Here is a 21,338-nt window from a genome sequence, read left to right as displayed (position 1 = left end):
ATGGACACCTTTGGGAGAGATGCTCCGACGGCCAATTCCATAGTCCTTAGCTCTACTTTCTTGACTGCTCATAAACATTCTTTTAAGCTGAAATCTTATCAATGTCATTATACATTAGCTTAAATGAGTCTTTATGAGCTGTCAGCAGTGAAGAGTCAGTGGAAACCTGATGGTTGTATGAGACAAATGTTTGAAAATTTCTAATAAAGACCAACTCAAAAAATAAGTACAACGTGATAATAAAATGACCCCAAAGGTGACCATACCCTTTAAAACTGTACTCACACATGCTAAACACAGGAATAGATATAAAACTGGTAAATTATATTGGGAAATCTTTTCCTCTGTTTTGTATCCACTCTTGTGCTTGGCTCAAAAACACGATCAAAAACTGCAGGTATGAATACAGCCCTACACTAGTTATATTCAGCTGTCCAACAAACTTAAAAAATTATTTTTGGAAACCCTTTATTTAAAGATATGAAATACTGGACTCAATTCCACTGCCGATTTACCAACTTTAACTTAAAATTATAAATCTTGGCTGAACTTTTCTTGCATTTGTACAACAACCTCAAAAGGAAATGTATAACAACTCTACATTAACAAGTTTAAGTGTTCACAGCAGCGTGCACAGGGCATACATTTGCCTGCAGGCAGATTTCAATCTCAGACGCTCAACCAATGTTTTAAGAAACCTATTATATAGGACATGATCAAACCCCAAAAAATGTAGACAGTAGTGGGTAGTGATGCCCTTCATTCACTAGTGCGACATTTCAGTCCTCTTACTGGGACTTTTCTTAAGCAATACAAAAAAGTGCAAATATGGAGTATATACAAGTCCAAACATTAAATAATGGATTACAATTCTATAAAACGTTCATAAATATGAAATACATTATAAATATAAAGTGTTATTTATCCAGTGATAAAAAGTAAAACACTGTCTATGCCACTTAGTGATAATAATATGTCCAACACCCTTCAAAGAAGTGTGATATATAAATAATAGAATAAAAAGTAGTAATTAAAACCTGATTGTGTGTGGCGGTGTACAATAGTAAAAAAAAAGAACAATAAGGAATGCCAATACATTAACCATTGATGACCCACTTCCTCGTGTGTATATATAAAATTCACTGAACTTTTTGAGGCTATGTTGTCATCTTAATGGACTGTTCACTATAATGTTTGTTGTAAAATTATATTGCACGCTATATTAAAAATCTAGGCGAGTGAAATATTTGTTCACAGATTATAAATATAGGGGTTTTTTTTGGAGCAGAGTTACCACTTAAAAATTCTGCATGACTGTGTATACATCATCTGTGAACAAATCTCATGTTTTGTATTGGCAACTGTCATACACATGTTTTTCTTTCATAGTGCCAGAGGCAATTTCATTACGGAAAACTTTTCATTAACCACAAGTGGGATCAGTGCCAGCACAGGTATATAGCCCCATTCACAATAATAAACAGATTATATTTGGCTAGGCATGGACGTTTCTATAAAAGCCTAGATTAATTTAAGTAATCCATACGACCAGCATATCGATTTGACATCTGCTCATATAATTGATTGTCTGGACAAAAGAACAAGTACTATAGCAATATCTTGAAATACCGTGCTAATGTAGTCACCTTTAAGTACCAACAGCAAGCCACGGTTAACCACAGACTACTGCAGGTGTTACCTTCAGGGGCCAGGGAATGTGTGGTTACAATCCTGTGGTTTTTCTTAACACCTAGACCTAATATATCAACAGGCAATCTTACATGAGGATTTAGAATGTAATCTAAGAGAGACTGGAAAGCCGAACCGCTGTCAAGCAATACTATATGAACGATTATATTTTTATATATATATATATATATATATATATATATATATATATATATATATATATATATATATATATATATATATATATATAGAAAGAAAAATTGGACTGCACTCCTGTAGACTTTCAAAATTGTCAGTGAAGAAACTTTATTCACCCATAAAGTGGCTTGAGAAAGGCTCATGTATGAGCCGAAACGTCGCTCCGTGCCACTTTATGGGTGAATAAAGTTTCTTCACTGACAATTTTGAAAGTCTACAGGAGTCCAGTCCAATTTTTCTTTCTATACTAGTGGGTAAGCACCTATTCCCATACTTGCGCTCTGCATCCGTTTCCCCCTTTTTTGGATGGTGCTGCTGGTGAGATATATATATATATATCTCATCCACAATGAGGTTCAGTGCCTTTTTACTATAGAGCAGGGCTAACTGGATGTAGTCCCAACATTAGCAGACTATCGTGTTGCTGGGGCAATGAAATAGCCAAGCATTATTAGAGGCTATTCTGGATGTAAAAGCACATTCATTTGATTGTGGACTGTAGAAACACTATGTGTTGGAGTTACAGCATACTTGTCATCTCAGATGGCTTTTCAGAATAAGCCGCAAATTCAGGAATAACACTACATTTGACCATTAGAAACATTGAAGAGTGACGGCAGAAAATGACCCCTTTTCCATCTACTCTGCATTTATATTATTTCCTTTTTATTTTTCTCTTGGGTTAGATATGTTTATCCGAGTCATATCCAAATTAATTTACTATGGTTTATACATACATTATAGCGAAGTAATGAACAGTGTAGCTGTGAATCCATTACTAGAGTGAGACTGTAAACTACAATGTGCGTTTCACTGCAGCAAATCTTCTCCCTCTGCATAGACATCTATGTGCAGCAACTGTAACCCGATACCCAAGAAAAGTTGAACATCCGTCTCATCTCTGCTTCTCTCAAGACAGAAATTACCAGGAAGAGTAAATAATCGGTGCAGGGGGAAGAGGAAGAAGTGGTAGCTGGTGAAAGTTGCATTTTTCTGTAATAAAATATATTACAAAGTATATTATCTTTGCTTGTACTATGGATTTATCCAAAGTTTATTGAAATTACAGAACCTATTTAAATGCTGCCTATGTCATTTTAGGCTACTTTTCGTTTCTGGGTCCGCTTGTGAGATTCGTTTCAGGGCTCTCACAAGAGGCCCAAAACGGATCAGTTCAGCCCCAATGCATTCTGAATAGATAAGGATCTGTTCGTAATGCATCAATTTGGCTGCGTTTGGTCTCCATTGTGTCTTTTAGACGGTCACTAAAACGCAGCTTGCAGCGTTTTGGTGACCGTGTGACTACGCAGAGCCAAACTGATCTGTTCTGACTTACAATGTAAGTCAATGGGGACGGATCAGTTTTTCACTGACACAATATGGTGCAATTGAAAACGGATCCGTCTCGCATTGACTTTCAATGCAAGTCAAAACCGTTTTGACTTAGACTTTTTTTTATGAATAATGCAAACGGATCAGTTATTAACGGATACAAGCGTTTGCATTATTGGTGCGGATCCGTCTGTGCAGATACAACACGGATCTGAGTGTAAAAATAGCCTTGGGCCTCATGCACACAACAGTATTCTTTTGCGGTCTGCAAAAAGGGGTTTCGTTGCCCCGTGATCCGTGTCCGTTTTTGTTTCCGTGTGTCTCCCTTTGTTTTTGGAGGATCACCAGACATGAAGGAAAGTAAAAAAAAAAAAATCTAAGTCAAGTTTGCCATGCAAATGATAGGAAAAAAACGGACGCGGACGACAATCTTGTGTGCCTCCGTGTTTTTTCACTGACCCATTGACTTGAAAATTTGACCTGTCCTATTTTTTTCACGGACAACGGTTCACGGACAGCGAAACGGTCATATTTTTTTCACGGACTGGAAACACGGATGACGGAAACAGTGCATTAGCAGAGTTTTCCACGGACCCATTGAAAGTCAATGGGTCCGCAGAAAATTACGGAAAACGGAACAACGGACACAACAACGGTCGTGTGCATGAGGCCTTATTCTGATTGAGCTTCAGATCATAAGATGGCTGTACACTGAACACATCACTCAAGTCTTCCCCATAAACATGCTGCACTGAAAAAGAAGGTAGAAGTTACCAGAAGGTTTGGACATCATCCAAGTAAAATTAGATGATGCATGGTGAGGACACCTGATAACTAAGCTAAACAAAGATGCATACACCCACTTGTGAGCATAACATTTGCTTGAAAATTAATGCAAAAAATATGGACACACGCTGTTAAACTGGAACACAGCTCATTAAAATGTGCTCCTGTTCTACTTCTGGATTGGATCTAAAGTAATTAAGATGAAAATGAAAGAAAGCCAAGTGAATGTTTATTTCATGACTTAATGAGGAGTACAGCTAACTGTGATGGTTATGACCCTGATACAATTATACTAATCAATTCCTGGTAATGCTGTAGAAGCCACTAAGCCTAGTCAGAAAATCAGCCAATCAGACTTAAAGAATTCATTAAAGAGGACCTTTCATTAAAAAATCTAAACTAAGTATACAGACATGGAGAGCGGCACCCAGGGATCTCCCTGCACTGACTATTATCTCTGGGCGCCTCTCCGTTCTTCCGGTATACGCTCTGGTATCTTCAGATTTTCGGCTCAACTGGGAGGAGCCTGCTCTTGTTCTCCTGGGCGTCTCCTTCTCCGCAGCGCTCAGCTCATAGCCTGGGAGTTTTTTTCCTCCCTGGGAGAAGGAGACACCCAGAAGAACAAGAGCAGGCTCCTCCCAGTTGAGCCGAAAATCTGAAGATACCGGAGCCTATACCAAGAGAACGGAGCGGCGCCCAGGGATAATAGTAAGTGCAGGGAGATCCCTGGGCGCCGCTCTCCATGTCTGTATGCTTAGTTTAGATTTTTTATTGTAATGAAAGGTCCTCTTTAAATGTAATATGTGTATATCTTTTAGGCCTCTTTCACACTACAGGTTTTTTTTTTCCCGTTTTGCGGGCCGTTTTTTGCTTTCCGTATACGGAACCATTCATTTCAATGGTTCTGCAAAAAAAAAACTGAATGTACTCCATATGCATTCCGTTTCAGTATTTCCGATCCGTTGAAAGATAGAGCATGTCCTATTATTGCCCGCAAATCATGTTCCGTGGCTCCATTCAAGTCAATGGGTCCGCAAAAAAAAAATTGAACACATACGGAAATGCATCCGTATATCTTCCGTATCAGTTCTGTTTTTGCGGAACCATCTATTGAAAATGTTATGCCCAGCCCAATTATCCCCAAAAACAAAAAAACGGAACAACGGATGCGTGAAAAACGGACCGCAAAACACTGAAATAGCCATACGGTAGTGTGAAAGAGGCCTTCGGATACTTTTACACTAGTGTTTTTGCTGGATCCGGCAGGGTTCAGCAAAAACGCTTCCGTTACTGATAATACAACCATCCGCATCCATTATGAACGGATCCGGTTGCATTATCTTTAAAATTGCCAAGACTGATTAGTCATGAACTCCTTTAAAAATCAATGCTGCGGTTTGCTCTCTGGTATGAGAACAGACGGAATGCATTTTGGAGCATCCATTCGGTTCAGTTAGGTTTCGTCCCAATTGACAATGAATGGGGACAAAACAGAAGCGTTTTTTTTCTGGTATTGAGACCCTATGATGGATCTAACTACCTGAAAATATTAACGCTAGTATGAAAGTAGCCTAATCTCTACAGAATGCATTATTAATGCTAATACTAGTTCTGTCTGTGGTCATGTACACTGCTGCAGCCATTCACTGGGCTCAAAAGGCACGTGTTCTCAAGTGGCACAACCGCTGAGCCTCTGCAGTGGTGGACATGATGTCACACTTCCAGTCCGCTAAGGAGGCGTTTCTGTGGGAATCTTTAATATGAAGAGCAGAGGTTCAATTCTTACTCATTTACAGATTTTTAAAGAGTTTGTATCTACAGTAAAAGTAATAAAAACAGGAAATACTAAAGATCATATGGGGAAATCTTCATTTTACTGTTAAGCGTTACACCATAACTGTATTTGCCTTTGAGAACTATAAAGTGCTGCATGCCTGCTTACAAAAGCCTTCTATATATAATCCTTATATAAATAGGAGTTAAAAGCTTGCCCACTAACAATAGAACAAGCAACGGAAGTGTTCAGTTTATTGTAAAGAAAGTTCCCAAAGACGTAACATACAGGACATACATCAGCAGACTTCCTGTGATGTTGATAGATGCTTTAAATTCCAAGGTAAATTCTTACATACATTAGAAATTAAAAAGAACACTAAATACCATGCTCAATAATTAGTTCACAAATATTAACACTCTTTTTTTCAATTTATATATTAAATCAGTGTTGATCAAATTGTGTTCTGGGGGAACCTACTAAGGCTATGTTCCCATATATCAGTTATGTCCGGCCAGCTATTTAAGACCAGGAGCCGGAGAGAACTGATATACGTGTACAGCACTTCAGTGGACAGATCCTGCGTCTATCCACTGATGGTGCCGGACTGAAAAACTGAGCATGCAGTGTTTTTCTGTCTGCCACTATTTGACATCCAGCATCACAACTGATATGCTGGATGTATGAGAACAATCCCGTAGAAAAACTATGGGATCAGTTCTGGTTTAGTTCCCCACAGGTGTTTTCTGCTTCACACTGGATGGGAGTTGAGCTGGATAGCCGGATATATATGTGTCGGGAGTCTAATATGATTCAAACTTAATTTTGTTGCAGGCCTTCGTTAAAAGCCATCAGGACTCAACGCTGACCATCATGAGGAGTGCCACATGACAATGACATCATCTCTCAAGTCAATAGACAAGTGCATGGCTACAGTTTTCTTAAGGCCTGCTATGTTATCGTGGTCTCGTACCAAGGTAATTTTTTTACAGCAATAGTAGGTATTATGTTTTCTAATCCAATTCACCAATGTACACTTCATTTGTAAAGGCTTCCCTCTTTGGATCTGCCATTCTAGGTGTAAAAACTCACCTAGAGGCTCACCAATAGAGGTGCCCTTACATCACACCAACCTGGTTATGGATAGAATGCATGCACTAGCTCCAGGACTCTTGACGGGTCAATATGTGCTAAATGCCTCTGACCCAAGCCAATGTGCCACAGGTTTCATAAAGACCCTTCCCATGGTGCTCTAGGCCTGACCAATAAAGTTCTTGTCATGAACTGTGATGTTGATGCTAACCTCTGCTCCAGTGGCAGGATGCCATTAGACCCAGGTGGTATTGAAGTGTGCTCCTATTCTGCCATTCCGGTTACATATCCAGCACTACCATGTTCAAGGGGTTTTCCAGGTGGGTAATGTAGATGATCTATCCTCAAGATAGATAATCCGTATCAGATTGGAAGGTGTCCAACACTCAGAATGCCCGCTGTTCAGTTCCTTAAGGAGGCCGCAGAGATTTGGTGGCCACTGCAGCCTCCGCGCAGCTTACCAAGCACACTGCCATTTATTGTATAGCAGCTGTGCTTAGTATTACGGCTCCATCTCATTCACTTGAATAGGACTGAACTGCACCTAGGCCATGTGACCAATGAACATGATGTCACTCACCTAGGAAGAGACTGCCGCTCTGAGGATAGACCATCAATATCAAAATCTGGGACAACCCCTTTCCGCCTTCAATATTCAGTTACACCCCAGTATATATAAAAAACAATGTCAACTCAAGGTTAAACTCACTACTGATTCTGAGTCCTGCTACAATGCTGCTGTTAATCAAGATCTATTATAGATATCTAGTCAGTTGCTCCTTTCAGGTTGCCTGAGGATCTATGTAAATTTCACAAGTGTATTAGTGGATGTACCCATCAGGTCCTTTGCTGTTGTTCTTTGCATTAAGCTGCCTTGTTCCAAGCTGGTTTCAAGTTTGTTTTTAGTTATACGTGATTCTTAGAATTTGTGGTACTACTGGCGGTCTGTCCTGCCTTGTGCTTTGGTTACTGTGCTTGGCTCCTAAACTGCTCTCCTGGTAACAACTTAAGGCTACATTCACAACTACCTCTTGCTGACTACAGTCCTGCCTTGTCCTGTCCACTGGTTATTGTATTTGGCCCCTGTGTCTCCAAGCATCCAAATTCCAGCAACAGTGTATTGTAACAAGCCAGTGACCATCTGGGTTCCACAGTCTCCATCTTGGTGATTGCTTCTGCTGTGACCTCCATCCTGTGCTTTGCCCCAGCCTGATCTGAAAAGCTGATTCTGTCATTTCTTAGTTCAGTACAAAACCTCTTTATTTGTTCTTTTTCCATTTGATATTGCCCTGATTTGGGTTCTTGAATGTCTTATTGCATTCAATTTCTATACCAATTATGGATTAGGACTGCATGTAAATTACAGTCAGGTCCATAGACACGATTCTAACATTTTTAGCTCTATACACCACCACAATGGACTTGAAATTAATGTCCAAATCAGGTTAACGGTGTAAGAATTACAACAGTTTGCACATATGTGCCTCCCACTTGTTAAGGGACCAAAAGTTATGGGACAATTGGCTTCTCAGCTGTTCCATGGCCAGGTGTGTGTTATTCCGTCATTATCCCAATTACAATGAGCAGATAAAAGGTCCAGAGTTCATTTCAAGTGTGCTATTTGAATTTGGAATCTGTTGCTGTCAACTCTCAAGATGAGATCCAAAGAGCTGTCACTATCAGTGAAGCAAGCCATCATTAGGCAAAAAAACAAAACAAACCCATCAAAAAGCTAGCAAAAACATTAGGTGTGGCCAAAACAACTGTTTGGAACATTCTTACAAAGAAGGAACGCACCGGTGAGCTCAGCAACACCAAAAGACCCGGAAGTCCATGGAAAACAACTGTGGTGGATGACCAAAGAATTCTTTCCCTGTTGAAGAAAACACCCTTCACAACAGTTGGCCAGATCAAGAACACTCTCCAGGAGGTAGGTGTATGTGTGTCAAACTCAACAACCAAGAGAAGAATTCACAGAGTGAATACAGAGGGTTCACCACAAGATGTAAACCATTGGTGAGGCCAGATTAGAGTTTGCCAATCGACATCTAAAAAAGCCTTCACAGTTCTGGAACAACATTCTATGGGAAGATGAGACCAAGATCAACTTGTACCAGAGTGATGGGAAGAGAAGAGTATGGAGAAGGAAAGGAACTGCTCATGATCCTAAGCATACAACCTCATCAGTGAAGCATGGTGGTGGTAGTGTCATGGCGTGGGCATGTATGGCTGCCATTAGAACTGGTTCTCTTGCAATTATTGATGATGTGACTGCTGACAAAAGCAGCAGGATGAATTCTGAAGTGTTTCGGGCAATATTATCTGCTCATATTCAGACAAATGCTTCAGAACTCATTGGACGGCGCTTCACAGTGCAGTTGGACAATGGCCCAAAGCATAATACATAAGCAACCAAAGAGATTTTTAAGGGAAAGAAGTGGAATGTTATGCAATGGCCAAGTCAATCACCTGATCTGAATCCGATTGAGCATGCATTTTACTTGCTGAAGACAAAACTGAAGGGAAAATGCCCCAAGAACAAGCAGGAACTGAAGACAGTTGCAGTAGAGGCCTGGCAGAGCACCACCAGGGATGAAACCCAGCGTCTGGTGATGTCAATGCGTTCCAGACTTCAGGCTGTAATTGACTGCAAAGGATTTGCAATCAAGAATTAAAAAGTGAAAGTTTGATTTATGATTATTATTCTGTCCCATTACTTTTGGTCCCTTAACAAGTGGGAGGCACATATGCAAACTGTTGTAATTCCTACACCGTTCACCTGATTTGGATGTAAATACACTCAAATTAAAGCTGACAGTCTGCAGTTAAAGCACATCTTGTGCACTTCATTTCAAATCCATTGTGGTGGTGTATGGAGCCGAAAATGTTAAAACAGTGTTAATGTCCCAATATTTATGGATCTGACTGTATATTTGAATAATCACTGATAAGGACTGATCAAATTATAAACATACACCTAAATATCAACCAAGCATGGAACTACGTTAAAGGGGTTCTGCACTTTCAATTTACTGATGATCTATCCTCTGGATAGATCATCAGCTTCTGATCGGCCGGGGTCCGACACCCGGGACCCCCGCCGATCAGCTGTTTGAGAAGGCAGCGGCGCTCCAGCAGCGCCGCTGCCTTCTCACTGTTTACCGCCGGGCCGCCCGCCCACTGACGTCACGACTTGTATCAACTACAGTGGGCGCGGCTAAGCTCTTTCCACTTGAACGGAGCTTAGCCGCGCCCACTGTAGTTGATACAAGTCGTGACGTCAGTGGGCGGGCGGCCCGGCGGTAAACAGTGAGAAGGCAGCGGCGCTGCTGGAGCGCCGCTGCCTTCTCAAACAGCTGATCGGCGGGGGTCCCGGGTGTCAGACCCCGGCCGATCAGAAGCTGATGATCTATCCAGAGGATAGATCATCAATTAATTGAAAGTGCAGAACCCCTTTAAGGTGACAAATTTGTGTGGAATGTGACTATATAAGCATACAAGCGTATAAAAAAAGGTGTTAAATGTCAAAATCTTTTAGGCATCATTGGGTGGTGGGATGATAAAGTAATCACTGTTCATCCTAAATGATGCAGGTCATCTGAAAACCAAAACATTTTGCAACCAACTGACTTCAAAGGGTTTAACTTTCTATAAACATGGATAAAATCCATACCAACAAGTAGTAAGAAATATACATTCCTAAACCACAGTATGAACCAAAATGAATTTTATGATGCTCAGTAACAATGTGCCGCTTTGCTGGTGACAGACTAGCAGTAATGTAATTCTCTAAAAATAACTACTTCTTCATTAGACCACAGAGAAAAATTAGTCATCTCTTACAGAAGTAGATTTTCCATTTATTTGTTTAAACCGCAGTATGAGGAAAGTCAACTTTCATTTATCTGCCCTTCCATCTTGTTAATTATCTTATTTCAGAGATGATCCACAGAGCAGTAATTAAAGTGGAGGTTGGTGGGTGACAGCTTCCTGCTGTGCCATCCTCAATGCCTAGCAATTAGCACATCCCAACAAGAAAATCTTATTAACACATACACTGACTATAAGGACCACTTGCATTAATCATTCCAATAATTAAGCAATTAGTCGCTGGTTCAAAATAGCAAAAATTAGGTAAACAAAATCTATGAGTACAATCAGAGAAAGTAAAGCCCAGAGACTCAATCTACAGAGTACATTTTCCAACAGACTGATGGCCCAGTTTTGCCCATCTTCCTTGTTAGGCTACTTTCACACTCGCGTTTTGTGCGGATCCGTCATGGACGGATCCGTTCAGATAATACAACTGTCTACATCCGTTCAGAACAGATCCGTTTGTATTATTTTTAACATAGCCAAGACGGATCAGTCTTGAACACCATTGAAAGTCAATGGAGGACGGATCAGTTTTCTATTGCTCCGGTGAAGACGGATCCGTCCGCATTGACTTACATTGTGTGTCAGAACGGATCCGTTTGGCTCAGTTTCATCAGACGGACACCAAACGCTGCAAGCAGCGTTTTCGAGTCTGCCTCCAGAGCGGAATGGAGACTGAACTGATGCATTATGAGCGGATCCTTTTCCATTCAGAATGCTTTAGAATGCGAACTGATCCGTTTTGGACCGCTTGTGAGAGCCCTGAACGAACCTCACAAACGGAAAGCCAAAACGCCAGTGTGAAAGTAGACTAATCTTCGAGATTGTTCATCTTCCAAAAACCTCATTTAATAAAATAGTTGTCAGGCTCATCTGGTATAATAATCCCAGTTTTAACTATAAAACAAATGTACTTACTGACTACGTTGGCTTGTCCAGTGAAGATCGTGTACTGAAGCTCATAGGAAACGACACTGAACTCGTCGTCAGATGTCCAGTGCACAGTAATTGTGTCGTAAGAGGCTGTACAGAGTTCTTCTCTAATCAATGGGGGACTAGGAGCTGTCAGAAGCAATAAGAAATCCACTTATGAAAAAGAATTATAGGTTTTTGTAGTGCAGTTAAAATGCTTGTATCAAGGTATTTTCATGTTTAACAACGCAATTTACTTAGCCTGGCAGCAGTACCTTATCTGATTAACGGACTTTGACATTAATTGCTTCTAAAAAAAAATATGAAAATATATATTTTCATATTAGTGTAGCTGGTACCCTACAGTATTTCTACGAACCAACTCATTCTCGTCAGGAGACACCTATTAGGCACAGCTTAAGACCCCTTAATAGTGATATCTTCCCACAGACCACAATGAACTCTCAGAAGACAACTACAGTGGAAAACCCCTTAAATTCTCCATAAAAGATGGAGATAACCTAAAGCTGAATTGTCTATTTGTCCCAAATAATGATCTTTCAAATTTTGTTGATATTAGAAAGCAATGTATAAGAAATGCAACCCCTTATCAAGCTAAACATTAAAAAGTAATGGATATCCTCAAGGGCAGATCTACTTTTATTCCCCATAAACAACACATATCTGGTCTATGACTTGTGTCTAAGAAATGTCTTTCGACAGAATGGGGCTGAGTTGCACTCTAATTACGCTTGTTAGGCTGAAAGCTACTCCTCCCTAACCACCCATACACATGCATGCTTGGTTCGGCTAAATATGCATGTGTGCACAAGGATTCCTAACAAAGAAATATAGTGGAAATTTAGTCAGTACAATCTTTGTGTCCTTAAAGGGGCTATTCTATTACTGAAACAGCACCCCCCCCCCCCCCCATGTGCCGGGCTCCTTACAGGCAATATACTTACCCCTCTACCGGCGCCACTCCTGGTTCCCGCACCGCCGCTTCTCCCTGTACACTGATGAAAACATAGGGTGTCGGGGAGAGGGGCCAATGACAGATGGGACGGGGACAAGCCTCCCTAGCATCACCCGCGATGCTAGGAAGGGTCGTCGCCATCTGCCATTGGCTCCTACCTAACCCCCTTCCCCCAACCCCCGAAACACCGGCAGTGGTGCGGGGGACCAGGAGAGGGGAGAGAGATAAGTATATTAGCAGTGAGGGGCCCCTGGCACATGGGGGGGGGGGGGCTGTTTCAGAAATTGGATAACCCCTTTAAGAAGGGCTATAAACTGTATGCCACATGTATTCAACATGCCTAATCCTTCTTGTGCCCTAATATCTGCAGAACAAACATCCTTATGGAATTGGTGGATTTGGTTAACACTAGTCAGATTTGCAAACAGGAGATAATAGGATTACTCTATTGAAAGAGGGTATTTGCTAGCATATGCAATCAATGTCAGATAGGTGCAGATCTCAGAGGTTGCACCTATCTCCAGAACAGAGTCTAAGAAATTAAGGAAGAGCAGCCTCGCATGTGCAGCTAACCTCTGGTCACCGCTATGGGAGTATCTTGCTCTCCATTCACCTCCATGGGACTGAGCGTGCTTGCTCAGCTATTTTCAGAACTCCCATATGAATGGAGAGCTAACCGGGCAGGCGCAGTGTGATCTCCTATTTGGGGACCCTGTTTTGGATATAGGTGCAGATCTCAGAGGTGGAACCCACACCTATCTGTCATTGGATATCCTAGCGATATGATATCAATGTTCCATATGGGAATACCGCTTTAAAGGCTGCATACACCCTCAGGTGCATTTTTCTTATTATTATTGCATTGTACTCATTTTGGGCTAAAAATAGTTTTTCTATTGGTCTTTATTAAAAATGTTGAGCCCCTTTCTCGGTACATCCTTGAGATTCACTAGTAGTAGACTCTGTGTTTTACTCTATTATTCCATCAGACAGCTCAGCAGACGGCTCTTTATCTCTGACATTATAAACACTCATTATAGCGGTTATAGCTTAATTTAGAGATGGTTATGTGTTATTAGATAGGTACAAACAAAGTCTAGGCAGATTTTAACCCTTTATGACAAAGCTGCCGAATATTTTTGATAAAGAATTGAAAAAAAAAAATGATTTTGAGCCCAAAATGAGTAAAATACAATTATTTTAAAAAATGCCCCCGAAGGAGTACATAGCCTTTAAGGCTCTGCTCAGTCCATTTGTAGTATAACCCAGGAAAACCATAGATGTTGATCCTGTCAAGACTCAAATGGGCCTGAAGTATGGCAAAGTGTGCCCTTTTAACATGTATTCAGAAAACATACTTCTGTGGTATGAGTTTTATTAACAATGGGAGTCAATGGCTGATGTGTGAAACTGTATAGCAAATAGTGGTATAAGTTGGGACTATACCCTCAGTAAATATATGTATGTTCACTATGAACATGGTGTGAACATCATTCTAAGGCCTCATGCAGACAACAGTATGTTAGGCCTGCGTTTTAGGATCTATTTTTCTCTATGGGTTGACAAAAATTGTGGACAGCACACAGCCATTCCACAAATAATAGATCGTCTCCTATTCTTGTCTGTTTTTTTTTTGTGAACAGCATAATCTATCCAACTGCAATTACCAGGTGCAACAAGCTATATAAAAATACAGCAATGTTGGGTATTGCTATTGGTTCACATAAATTATAGAGAAATTACATGCACTACTGCATCAGAAAGTGCTTATCGGGCCAATATAATGTTGGTTCCCTACTTATAAGGCTACTTTCACATTAGCGTTTTCAATTCCGCTATTGAGATCAGTCATAGGATCTCAATAGCGGAAGAAAACGCTTCAGTTTTGTCCTCATTCATTGTCAATAGGGACAAAACTGAACTGAACTCAACGGAATACACCAAATTTCATTCCGTTCCGTTTGCAAGCAACATTTTTATGTCCGCGATGTGGTGCGAAGCAAGATGGATCCGTCCTGACACACAATGTAAGTCAATGGGGACGGATCAGTTTTCTCTGATACAATATAAAACGGATCCGTCCCCCATTGACTTTCAATGGTGTTCAAGATGGATCCAACATCGCTATAGAAGACATAATATACAACCGGATCCATTCATGACGGATGCATGCGGTTGTATTATTGTAACCGAAGCATTTTTGCAGATCCATGACGAATCCGCAAAGAACGCTAATGTGAAAGTAGCCCAACACCGCTTTCAATGACAAAATCAGTATAAAGCCACTGGTCTGCAATTCCATTTGCTGTTCTCGACCCCTCTAATTATGTCCTTGTGACAAGGCACAGTCTGCTGAAGTGAATCATGATCAGCTTTTGTCATTTGAATGATTAAATTAGTGATGACTGACTGCCGCTTTACCTGTGAGATAATCAAGACATTCTAACAGCTTCTTCTCTCTGGAAAAATCCAACGCGAATGTGTCAAATGTGTCATTCAGATTAATCTCCGGGATCAGCACTTGGGAGGATGCAGTTGCCATTGAAACTCTAAAAACAGAATAACAAAAAAGTCTTAACAGAGGCTCAACCCATTGTTCGCTCAGAAAACAGCATGGGTGGCTTCCCCGCCGCTGCAGAAAACACCTGTTGGTGTGAAAAATAGGTCTGGAGGGATATGAAAGGCATAAGCAGACACAACTTCAAACCATAGCATTTAAAGGGGCTTATCAGGGCTAATAAATACAGTTTATCAAAGTGGGCACACAATGCTCACAAATTGGGTTGTGCATGTAGTGGCTACAGGACATTAAAGTTTTTTTTTTTACCCCCAGGGCTCTTTCAGGTAGGACCCTCACCTCCCCTGCCCGCCAATGAGGCTGGACCTGATCCTAACTGCTGGGTTACAGCTACTTTGCTCCGCCGCTGAAGCTCTATGGTCTTCCTGCACCAACATCCAGTTTGATGTGGGTCAGGTGGTGGCTGCAGCCAATGAATGGCTGAAGCGGGGACGTGTCCCCCATGCATCATGTCAAAATCACTTTAATAAAAACTCTATAGCAGGTAAAACCTAAGCTTTGTGGCTTTAATGGGGGTGGACACATTTTGGAGAGGTTTGGCCAACCACCCTCTTGGCCAGAGCTGTAAAAGGGAAGCATACTTGCCTGCTCCCAGCTGCTGGGTACCAGGTTCTTCACTTCCCATCCTTGGCTGTCTCGCTTGAGTCCCCTGCTGTCAACATCCACCTGCTGCGGCCAATCACTGTCCGCAGTGGTGACCTGTCCCTCTTACGACACGTGACCAATTGACCTGATGCAAGGGGAGAAGGTCACCGCAGCAACCAGGGATTGACTGCAGCAGTGTCCACGTTGATGTTGACAGTGGGGGCCTGTAGTTAGGCAGCCAAGAACAGGGAGTAAAGGAGCCAAGACCAAGTGGTGGGGAGCAGGTCAGTATTCTCCCCTTTTGCATGTCTGGCCAGGAAGAAAGGTGGTCAAAAAAGCCCAAAAAGGTGGCTATCCCCTTTCAGGAGTTTAAATCGGTTGCAAAGGTCAAGAAAAATAAAAAAAATGCGTCAGCTTTTTTTTTTTTTTTTTCAAAAAGGAGCACCATGTCTGTCCATGGTCTGTCGCAGGTAATCCCTATTCAAATATATGGAGCTAAACAGTAAAGGCTGTCACCCCTCCTGATGTTTTAACAACTACTTGCATTCTCCATATATTGACAATACCAAAGCACCTGTTCTCATCACTCTGTGTTGTGCCATTCCTCTATTTCTGCTAGAAGTTAGGAATGAATTGCCACTACAGGTCCAGCTGGGTGTTACCAGTTGGAGTTGTGCATCTGCACAGTCTGATGTTGGAAGCACTGACTGGATATCGTAAGACTGTCAGGGGCAAGCTCAGATGGATATTTATTTGCAGGAATAATAGAGGACTGTCATAACAAAGTCATAAGAACAGATACTCCAGAATTGTTATTACACGGGAATGCAAGCAGTTCTGACAACACATCAGGTTACACGTTACATGTCAGGAGTCGTGGTGAGTAAATCTTTACCATTCTGCCACCCAGAAAGTATATTTTTACATGACTTTTCCTCTTTTGATCTATTAGTTGCAAAAATTGTCACTTTACAGTATGTACAGCGTTTTTGGGGGGGAAAAAATACTTCTCTATGAAAATGGGAAATGTTGCCTAAAACAACTAAACAGGTCAGCCATTTTTTTCCTTAGAGGACCATGTGTTTTAGGTTCAGGAGGGGAGATTTATCGATGATCTAATGTACAATGCGACTGCCAGACGCCATTATGGATCTGCTATACGTGTGATTATGCAGGCACTATGGCGGGGTTTCCATGGGGTGGCCACAACCCTATGACGGCCAATGACTGCATGAAGTTACATTCAAATTTGTGAGGCCATTGGCTGCCATGGGTGAATGTGGTTGTGGCCACCACATCTCAGCCACCCGGAGGATTCCAGCCTGAGGAATGCCAGGGTTAATTGGCAGCTGTACCTTTTAATACACGTCAAATTTAACTGTCACAAGGGGAATATTGTAAGATTTCTATGAATATGTTGCACAGTTTCGAAATCAACAGAAGCTTTTGTTAACATGACCTCTAACGTGTGTACTCCCTTAGCCACAAATATGTTTTTTTTTTTTTTTTTAAGTGCATCAATATAATTAAGGACTGGTATTTAGTATAAGTTAGAAGTTTCCATGAGGAAAATCTTCTGTGTCTACCCTGCTGATATCAATTTCGCAAGTCTTGAAAACAATGCGTCGAAGAGCCAAGTCTGGTGACTTTAAAGGCCAACTTTTGAATTCCTGGGAACGTTTTCCTGATAAATTGTGCACATACGCCATATAACTCTCCAAAATAGCTTGGCAACAAACATGCTGCATTAAACCAAATCAGATTCAGTTTCCGCAGTAGACTAGAAAATAATGGTGGGCATGTTAAAGTGGGATACACAAGATTCAGATTAGAAACAGTAAACCATATATCATCTGCTACCATAAGCTGCCGTCAATTGAAATACAAACAGACGTAATGATATTTTATGCTAGAAATCAGTTCATCTGTGAGTATACTATCATGAAGTATGGTCGCCGTCTGGTTTGGTTTAACCTGCTGCAGAGATGACTTGTGGTTTCAACACACCATCATGGCTGCCAATCACTGGCGATGTGGATGCTTCACCGCTGTGGCCATAAAAGGAGTGCCACAATCACAGACGAACAGAGTACCTAAATGCTTATCATTTTAATTTTTTAAGGAACTGGAAAATCTTGTAAACTAGTTAGGGATTTACATCAATATCTGACTGGTGGGGGTCCAATCCTCAGCAACCCCCCCCCCCCCCCCATCAGCTGTTTGAAGAGACAGTGGTGCTCCAGTGAGCACTGCGGCCTCTTGCTAGGCCAGTGACGTCACATTCATTGGTCAAGTGGCCTAGGTGCAGCTTAGTCACATTCAAGTGAACAGGGCTGAGCTTTGATACCAAGCATAGCCACTATTTAATGTGTGGTGCTGTGCTCGATAAGCTGCAGAGGCCACAGAGCTCCACTAAGCAGAGCAGCCTCTTCAAACAGCTGATCACCAGGTGTGCCAGATACTCCAACCCTCACTGATTCAATATTCATGACCTGAGAAATGGTCATCAATATAGGAGTCTTGGAATACATTAGCAAGGTATTTACAAGAACTTATATGAAAAAAATATTTTTGCTTCACATGGATAAAGAACAAAATATTAAGAAAATAAATTCAATTACCTTTCCGTAATACTTTTCGCTGACTGGAGGAAGCGAGCATGGTCGGCCTCCTTCAGAGACTGCTCTGCTTGGGAGATGAGAGATGTAGAGCGCTCAATGCACTGCTTGCAATTCCCCACTTGCTGGGCCAACTTCCTCAACCTGACCACCTTAAAGAAAGAAAAAACAAAAACATAAAAACACATTAGAATTCTTAAATTCTAATAAAAAATTCTAATTAAAAACTTCAGGAGACACCTATCATACTTGACAGCAAGAATGCATTGTGCAGGGAGAGGATGACAAACTGATTGCCACTCGGAAGACCATAAAAGGTATAACTGGCTCGCTTGTGTGAGAAACCATTTGAAGTAGGACAAAGCTGCACTCATAGAAAGGATATTTGAGCTTTAGTCGGGATCTCCATATTCTAGAAAGGTTCTCCATAAATAAACTCCACCAGTACATAGCATTTTGGCCAATAATTTGGTGTACAGTCATAGTAATGGTAGTGTCATCTTTTAGGCTGAACAATTGTGCCTGACTAGAGTTTATAATGGCCATTGTGTCCATCCTTTCGATTCTAAGAATATCCCTGCATCCTGAAGAAGATGTAGATGTGACCAGGGCTTTACTAATAAAATTAGCAACTTGAAATGAAGAGGCTCTTCATCTTTCTTAAAGGAACACTCCAGGTAAACCTGAAAAACGACGCCGAGGGGAAGAGCTTGACCCAAGTATTGTCTACTTGGTGTGCTTTGAACCACTCCCTCAGGCCCTGCACTAGGCATAATGTATACATTTTGCTTGTTACATTTCTAATCCATGACAATATCTACCAAGCATCTGCTTGTTTTCCCTATGCCTGTGTCAGTTTCATTCTAGTGCCCGATAACCTGCACAAGACATACTAGGGCAGTACTCAGAGCCTTCTCTGTGGGCACCCGCACTGTGAAAAAAGTCTATGGTGTACCAATATGCCTTAGACTTTTCCTGCCATTCATCAGCGCAGGGAGCGCTATAAACAGCACAGGCAGGGCACTGAATGTAGGCAGGCTTTAATAGCTAAATGATAAAGTACATGGAATATATACTATATTGAACTATAGTATTCAGGGTAAATTGCCGTGTTGGCACTTTACGATAAATAAGTGGGTTTTGGGCACTCGGCCTCTAAAAGGTTCGACATCACTGTACTAGGGTGTGAGTCCTTCTACACAAGTTGATTTTCTGCCCCTTAACAATCGCCAATGCAGTATGCCGAATGGTGCTCGTTAAGTAACATTGAGATGCTGCAGTTATTGTTAGTATGCCGATGAATGAAAATTAAAGGAGTTTTCCGTGAGTTCCACATTGATGGCTTATCCATCAATGAGTTTCCAATACCCAACCAATTCTGATGAGCACTGTGGCCTCCTCACAGCATACAATGCACAGTGTCGTACATTGGATAGCGACTGTGTTTGGTATTGCAGTTCAGCCCCATTCGCTTGAAAGGGACTGAGCTGCGCCTAGGCCATGTAACCAAAAGCTGATTGGCGACAGTGCACGGAGCCCCCCACTGATCAGATATTGATGACCTTTACTTAGGATGGTCCATCAACACTGAACTCCCTAAAAAAAAAACTTTAACACAAATGTATGTGCGCATAAACTTTTCATTTGTCGGCAGCACATTCTCAGTTTTTACAGGAAGATATGCTGCTGACAAAAGGTGATTTTTTAATGGCAGAAAATATGCAATCCCCATTTGATCAGTGGCTGGTGTGAAAGGGCCATAATATATAGACACTGAATTCCTATCCCTGCTAGACATAGATGTGACTATATACATATTCTGTACAACACTACTGTAGATGTTGCCACTTGCAAGTTCCCAAGCATGGTAGCTTTGCTAGTAATATTAAAGGATTCGGAGGGTACTATATCTCCTTATGGAGAGCGCCTAATCGACGCAACACTCCTCTGGAATTCTGTGAGCAAATCAGCTCTTAGCAAGCTCTGTCTCTAATGCCACCAGATGCAAGGTAACCAACCTAAAAGTCAATATTTGACCTTTTAAACAGGCCTTGAGACACGACTTTTTGATAATAATTAAGCCAGCACCTTAACTCGGTGAGAGGCCTAAGTCAGGATTCGGGGGACATTGTATTTCTTTATAGAGAGCGCCTAATTGGGTTATGGCCTCTCACCCAGGTAAGCCAGTACTCTCTGCTCTACACTGATGAGGAGCAATCACCCTGAAACAGCTGTCTGCAGATAAGGTGCTGGCCTTTTTATTATCCAAGTCATGTCTCAAAGCCTGTTCAAAAGGTTGAACACTGACTTATAGCAGGGGGCAGTCCAGCTGTTGTGAAACTACAACTCCCATTCACTTCTAAGGGAGTACTGAGAACAGCCAAGTGTGCATGCTGGGAGTCATAGTTTCACCACACCTAGAGTGTCGGAGGTTGCTGATCGCTGACTTATAGGATAACTACTTTACATCTGGTGGCATTAGAGACATACATCGTTTGCTAAGAGCTGATTTGCATCCCTTCTTCCTAGTAAGGTTAAAGGGTTCCATTTTAAATAATAAGAATAGCTGCAATAAAAGTGTGATTTACAAATCACATGCATTAGGTCTTAAAAACCACTGAGCATGAGGTAATTTGTTTAGATAATCCCTGTGTAACTAATCACTGGAGGAGACCAGCATATACCGGCATCAAATCGCAGCACATGGGCTGTGTGGGAGTCTGTATCCAAGTGACATTTTGGCAGTAATGCTGAAAACATTATTAATAATGCTGCAAAATGGATGACTTTTCCTGTGAAATTAGAAAATGACGGTAAATAGTCTCAGAGATCCTTTTCATAGCTTAAATGCATTCCTCATGTGTGTAATAATACTTAAAATGTAAGTGCTAAGCAGAAAAGACCGTCTATATAATGCCAATC

General features: G+C 41.3%; 1 protein-coding gene across 1 annotated transcript in view; it reads right to left on the bottom strand.

Moving 5' to 3' along the window:
* The window catches only part of MID1 (midline 1), a 133,535-nt gene that overhangs the window by 34,471 nt on the left and 77,726 nt on the right, over positions 1-21,338 (bottom strand). Inside the window, exons 5-7 of the mRNA XM_044300935.1 lie at positions 18,420-18,568; positions 15,057-15,184; positions 11,666-11,809 (exon numbers count right to left, since the gene is read on the bottom strand). Of these exons, the coding sequence (XP_044156870.1) occupies positions 11,666-11,809; positions 15,057-15,184; positions 18,420-18,568 (421 nt within the window). The remainder of the gene's footprint in view (positions 1-11,665; positions 11,810-15,056; positions 15,185-18,419; positions 18,569-21,338) is intronic.

Source organism: Bufo gargarizans, chromosome 7 (genome assembly GCF_014858855.1).
Source record: "Bufo gargarizans isolate SCDJY-AF-19 chromosome 7, ASM1485885v1, whole genome shotgun sequence".
Lineage (NCBI taxonomy): Eukaryota > Metazoa > Chordata > Amphibia > Anura > Bufonidae > Bufo > Bufo gargarizans.
Note: the sequence above shows the minus strand (reverse complement) of the source record. Positions and strands in the feature narration are given on the sequence as shown.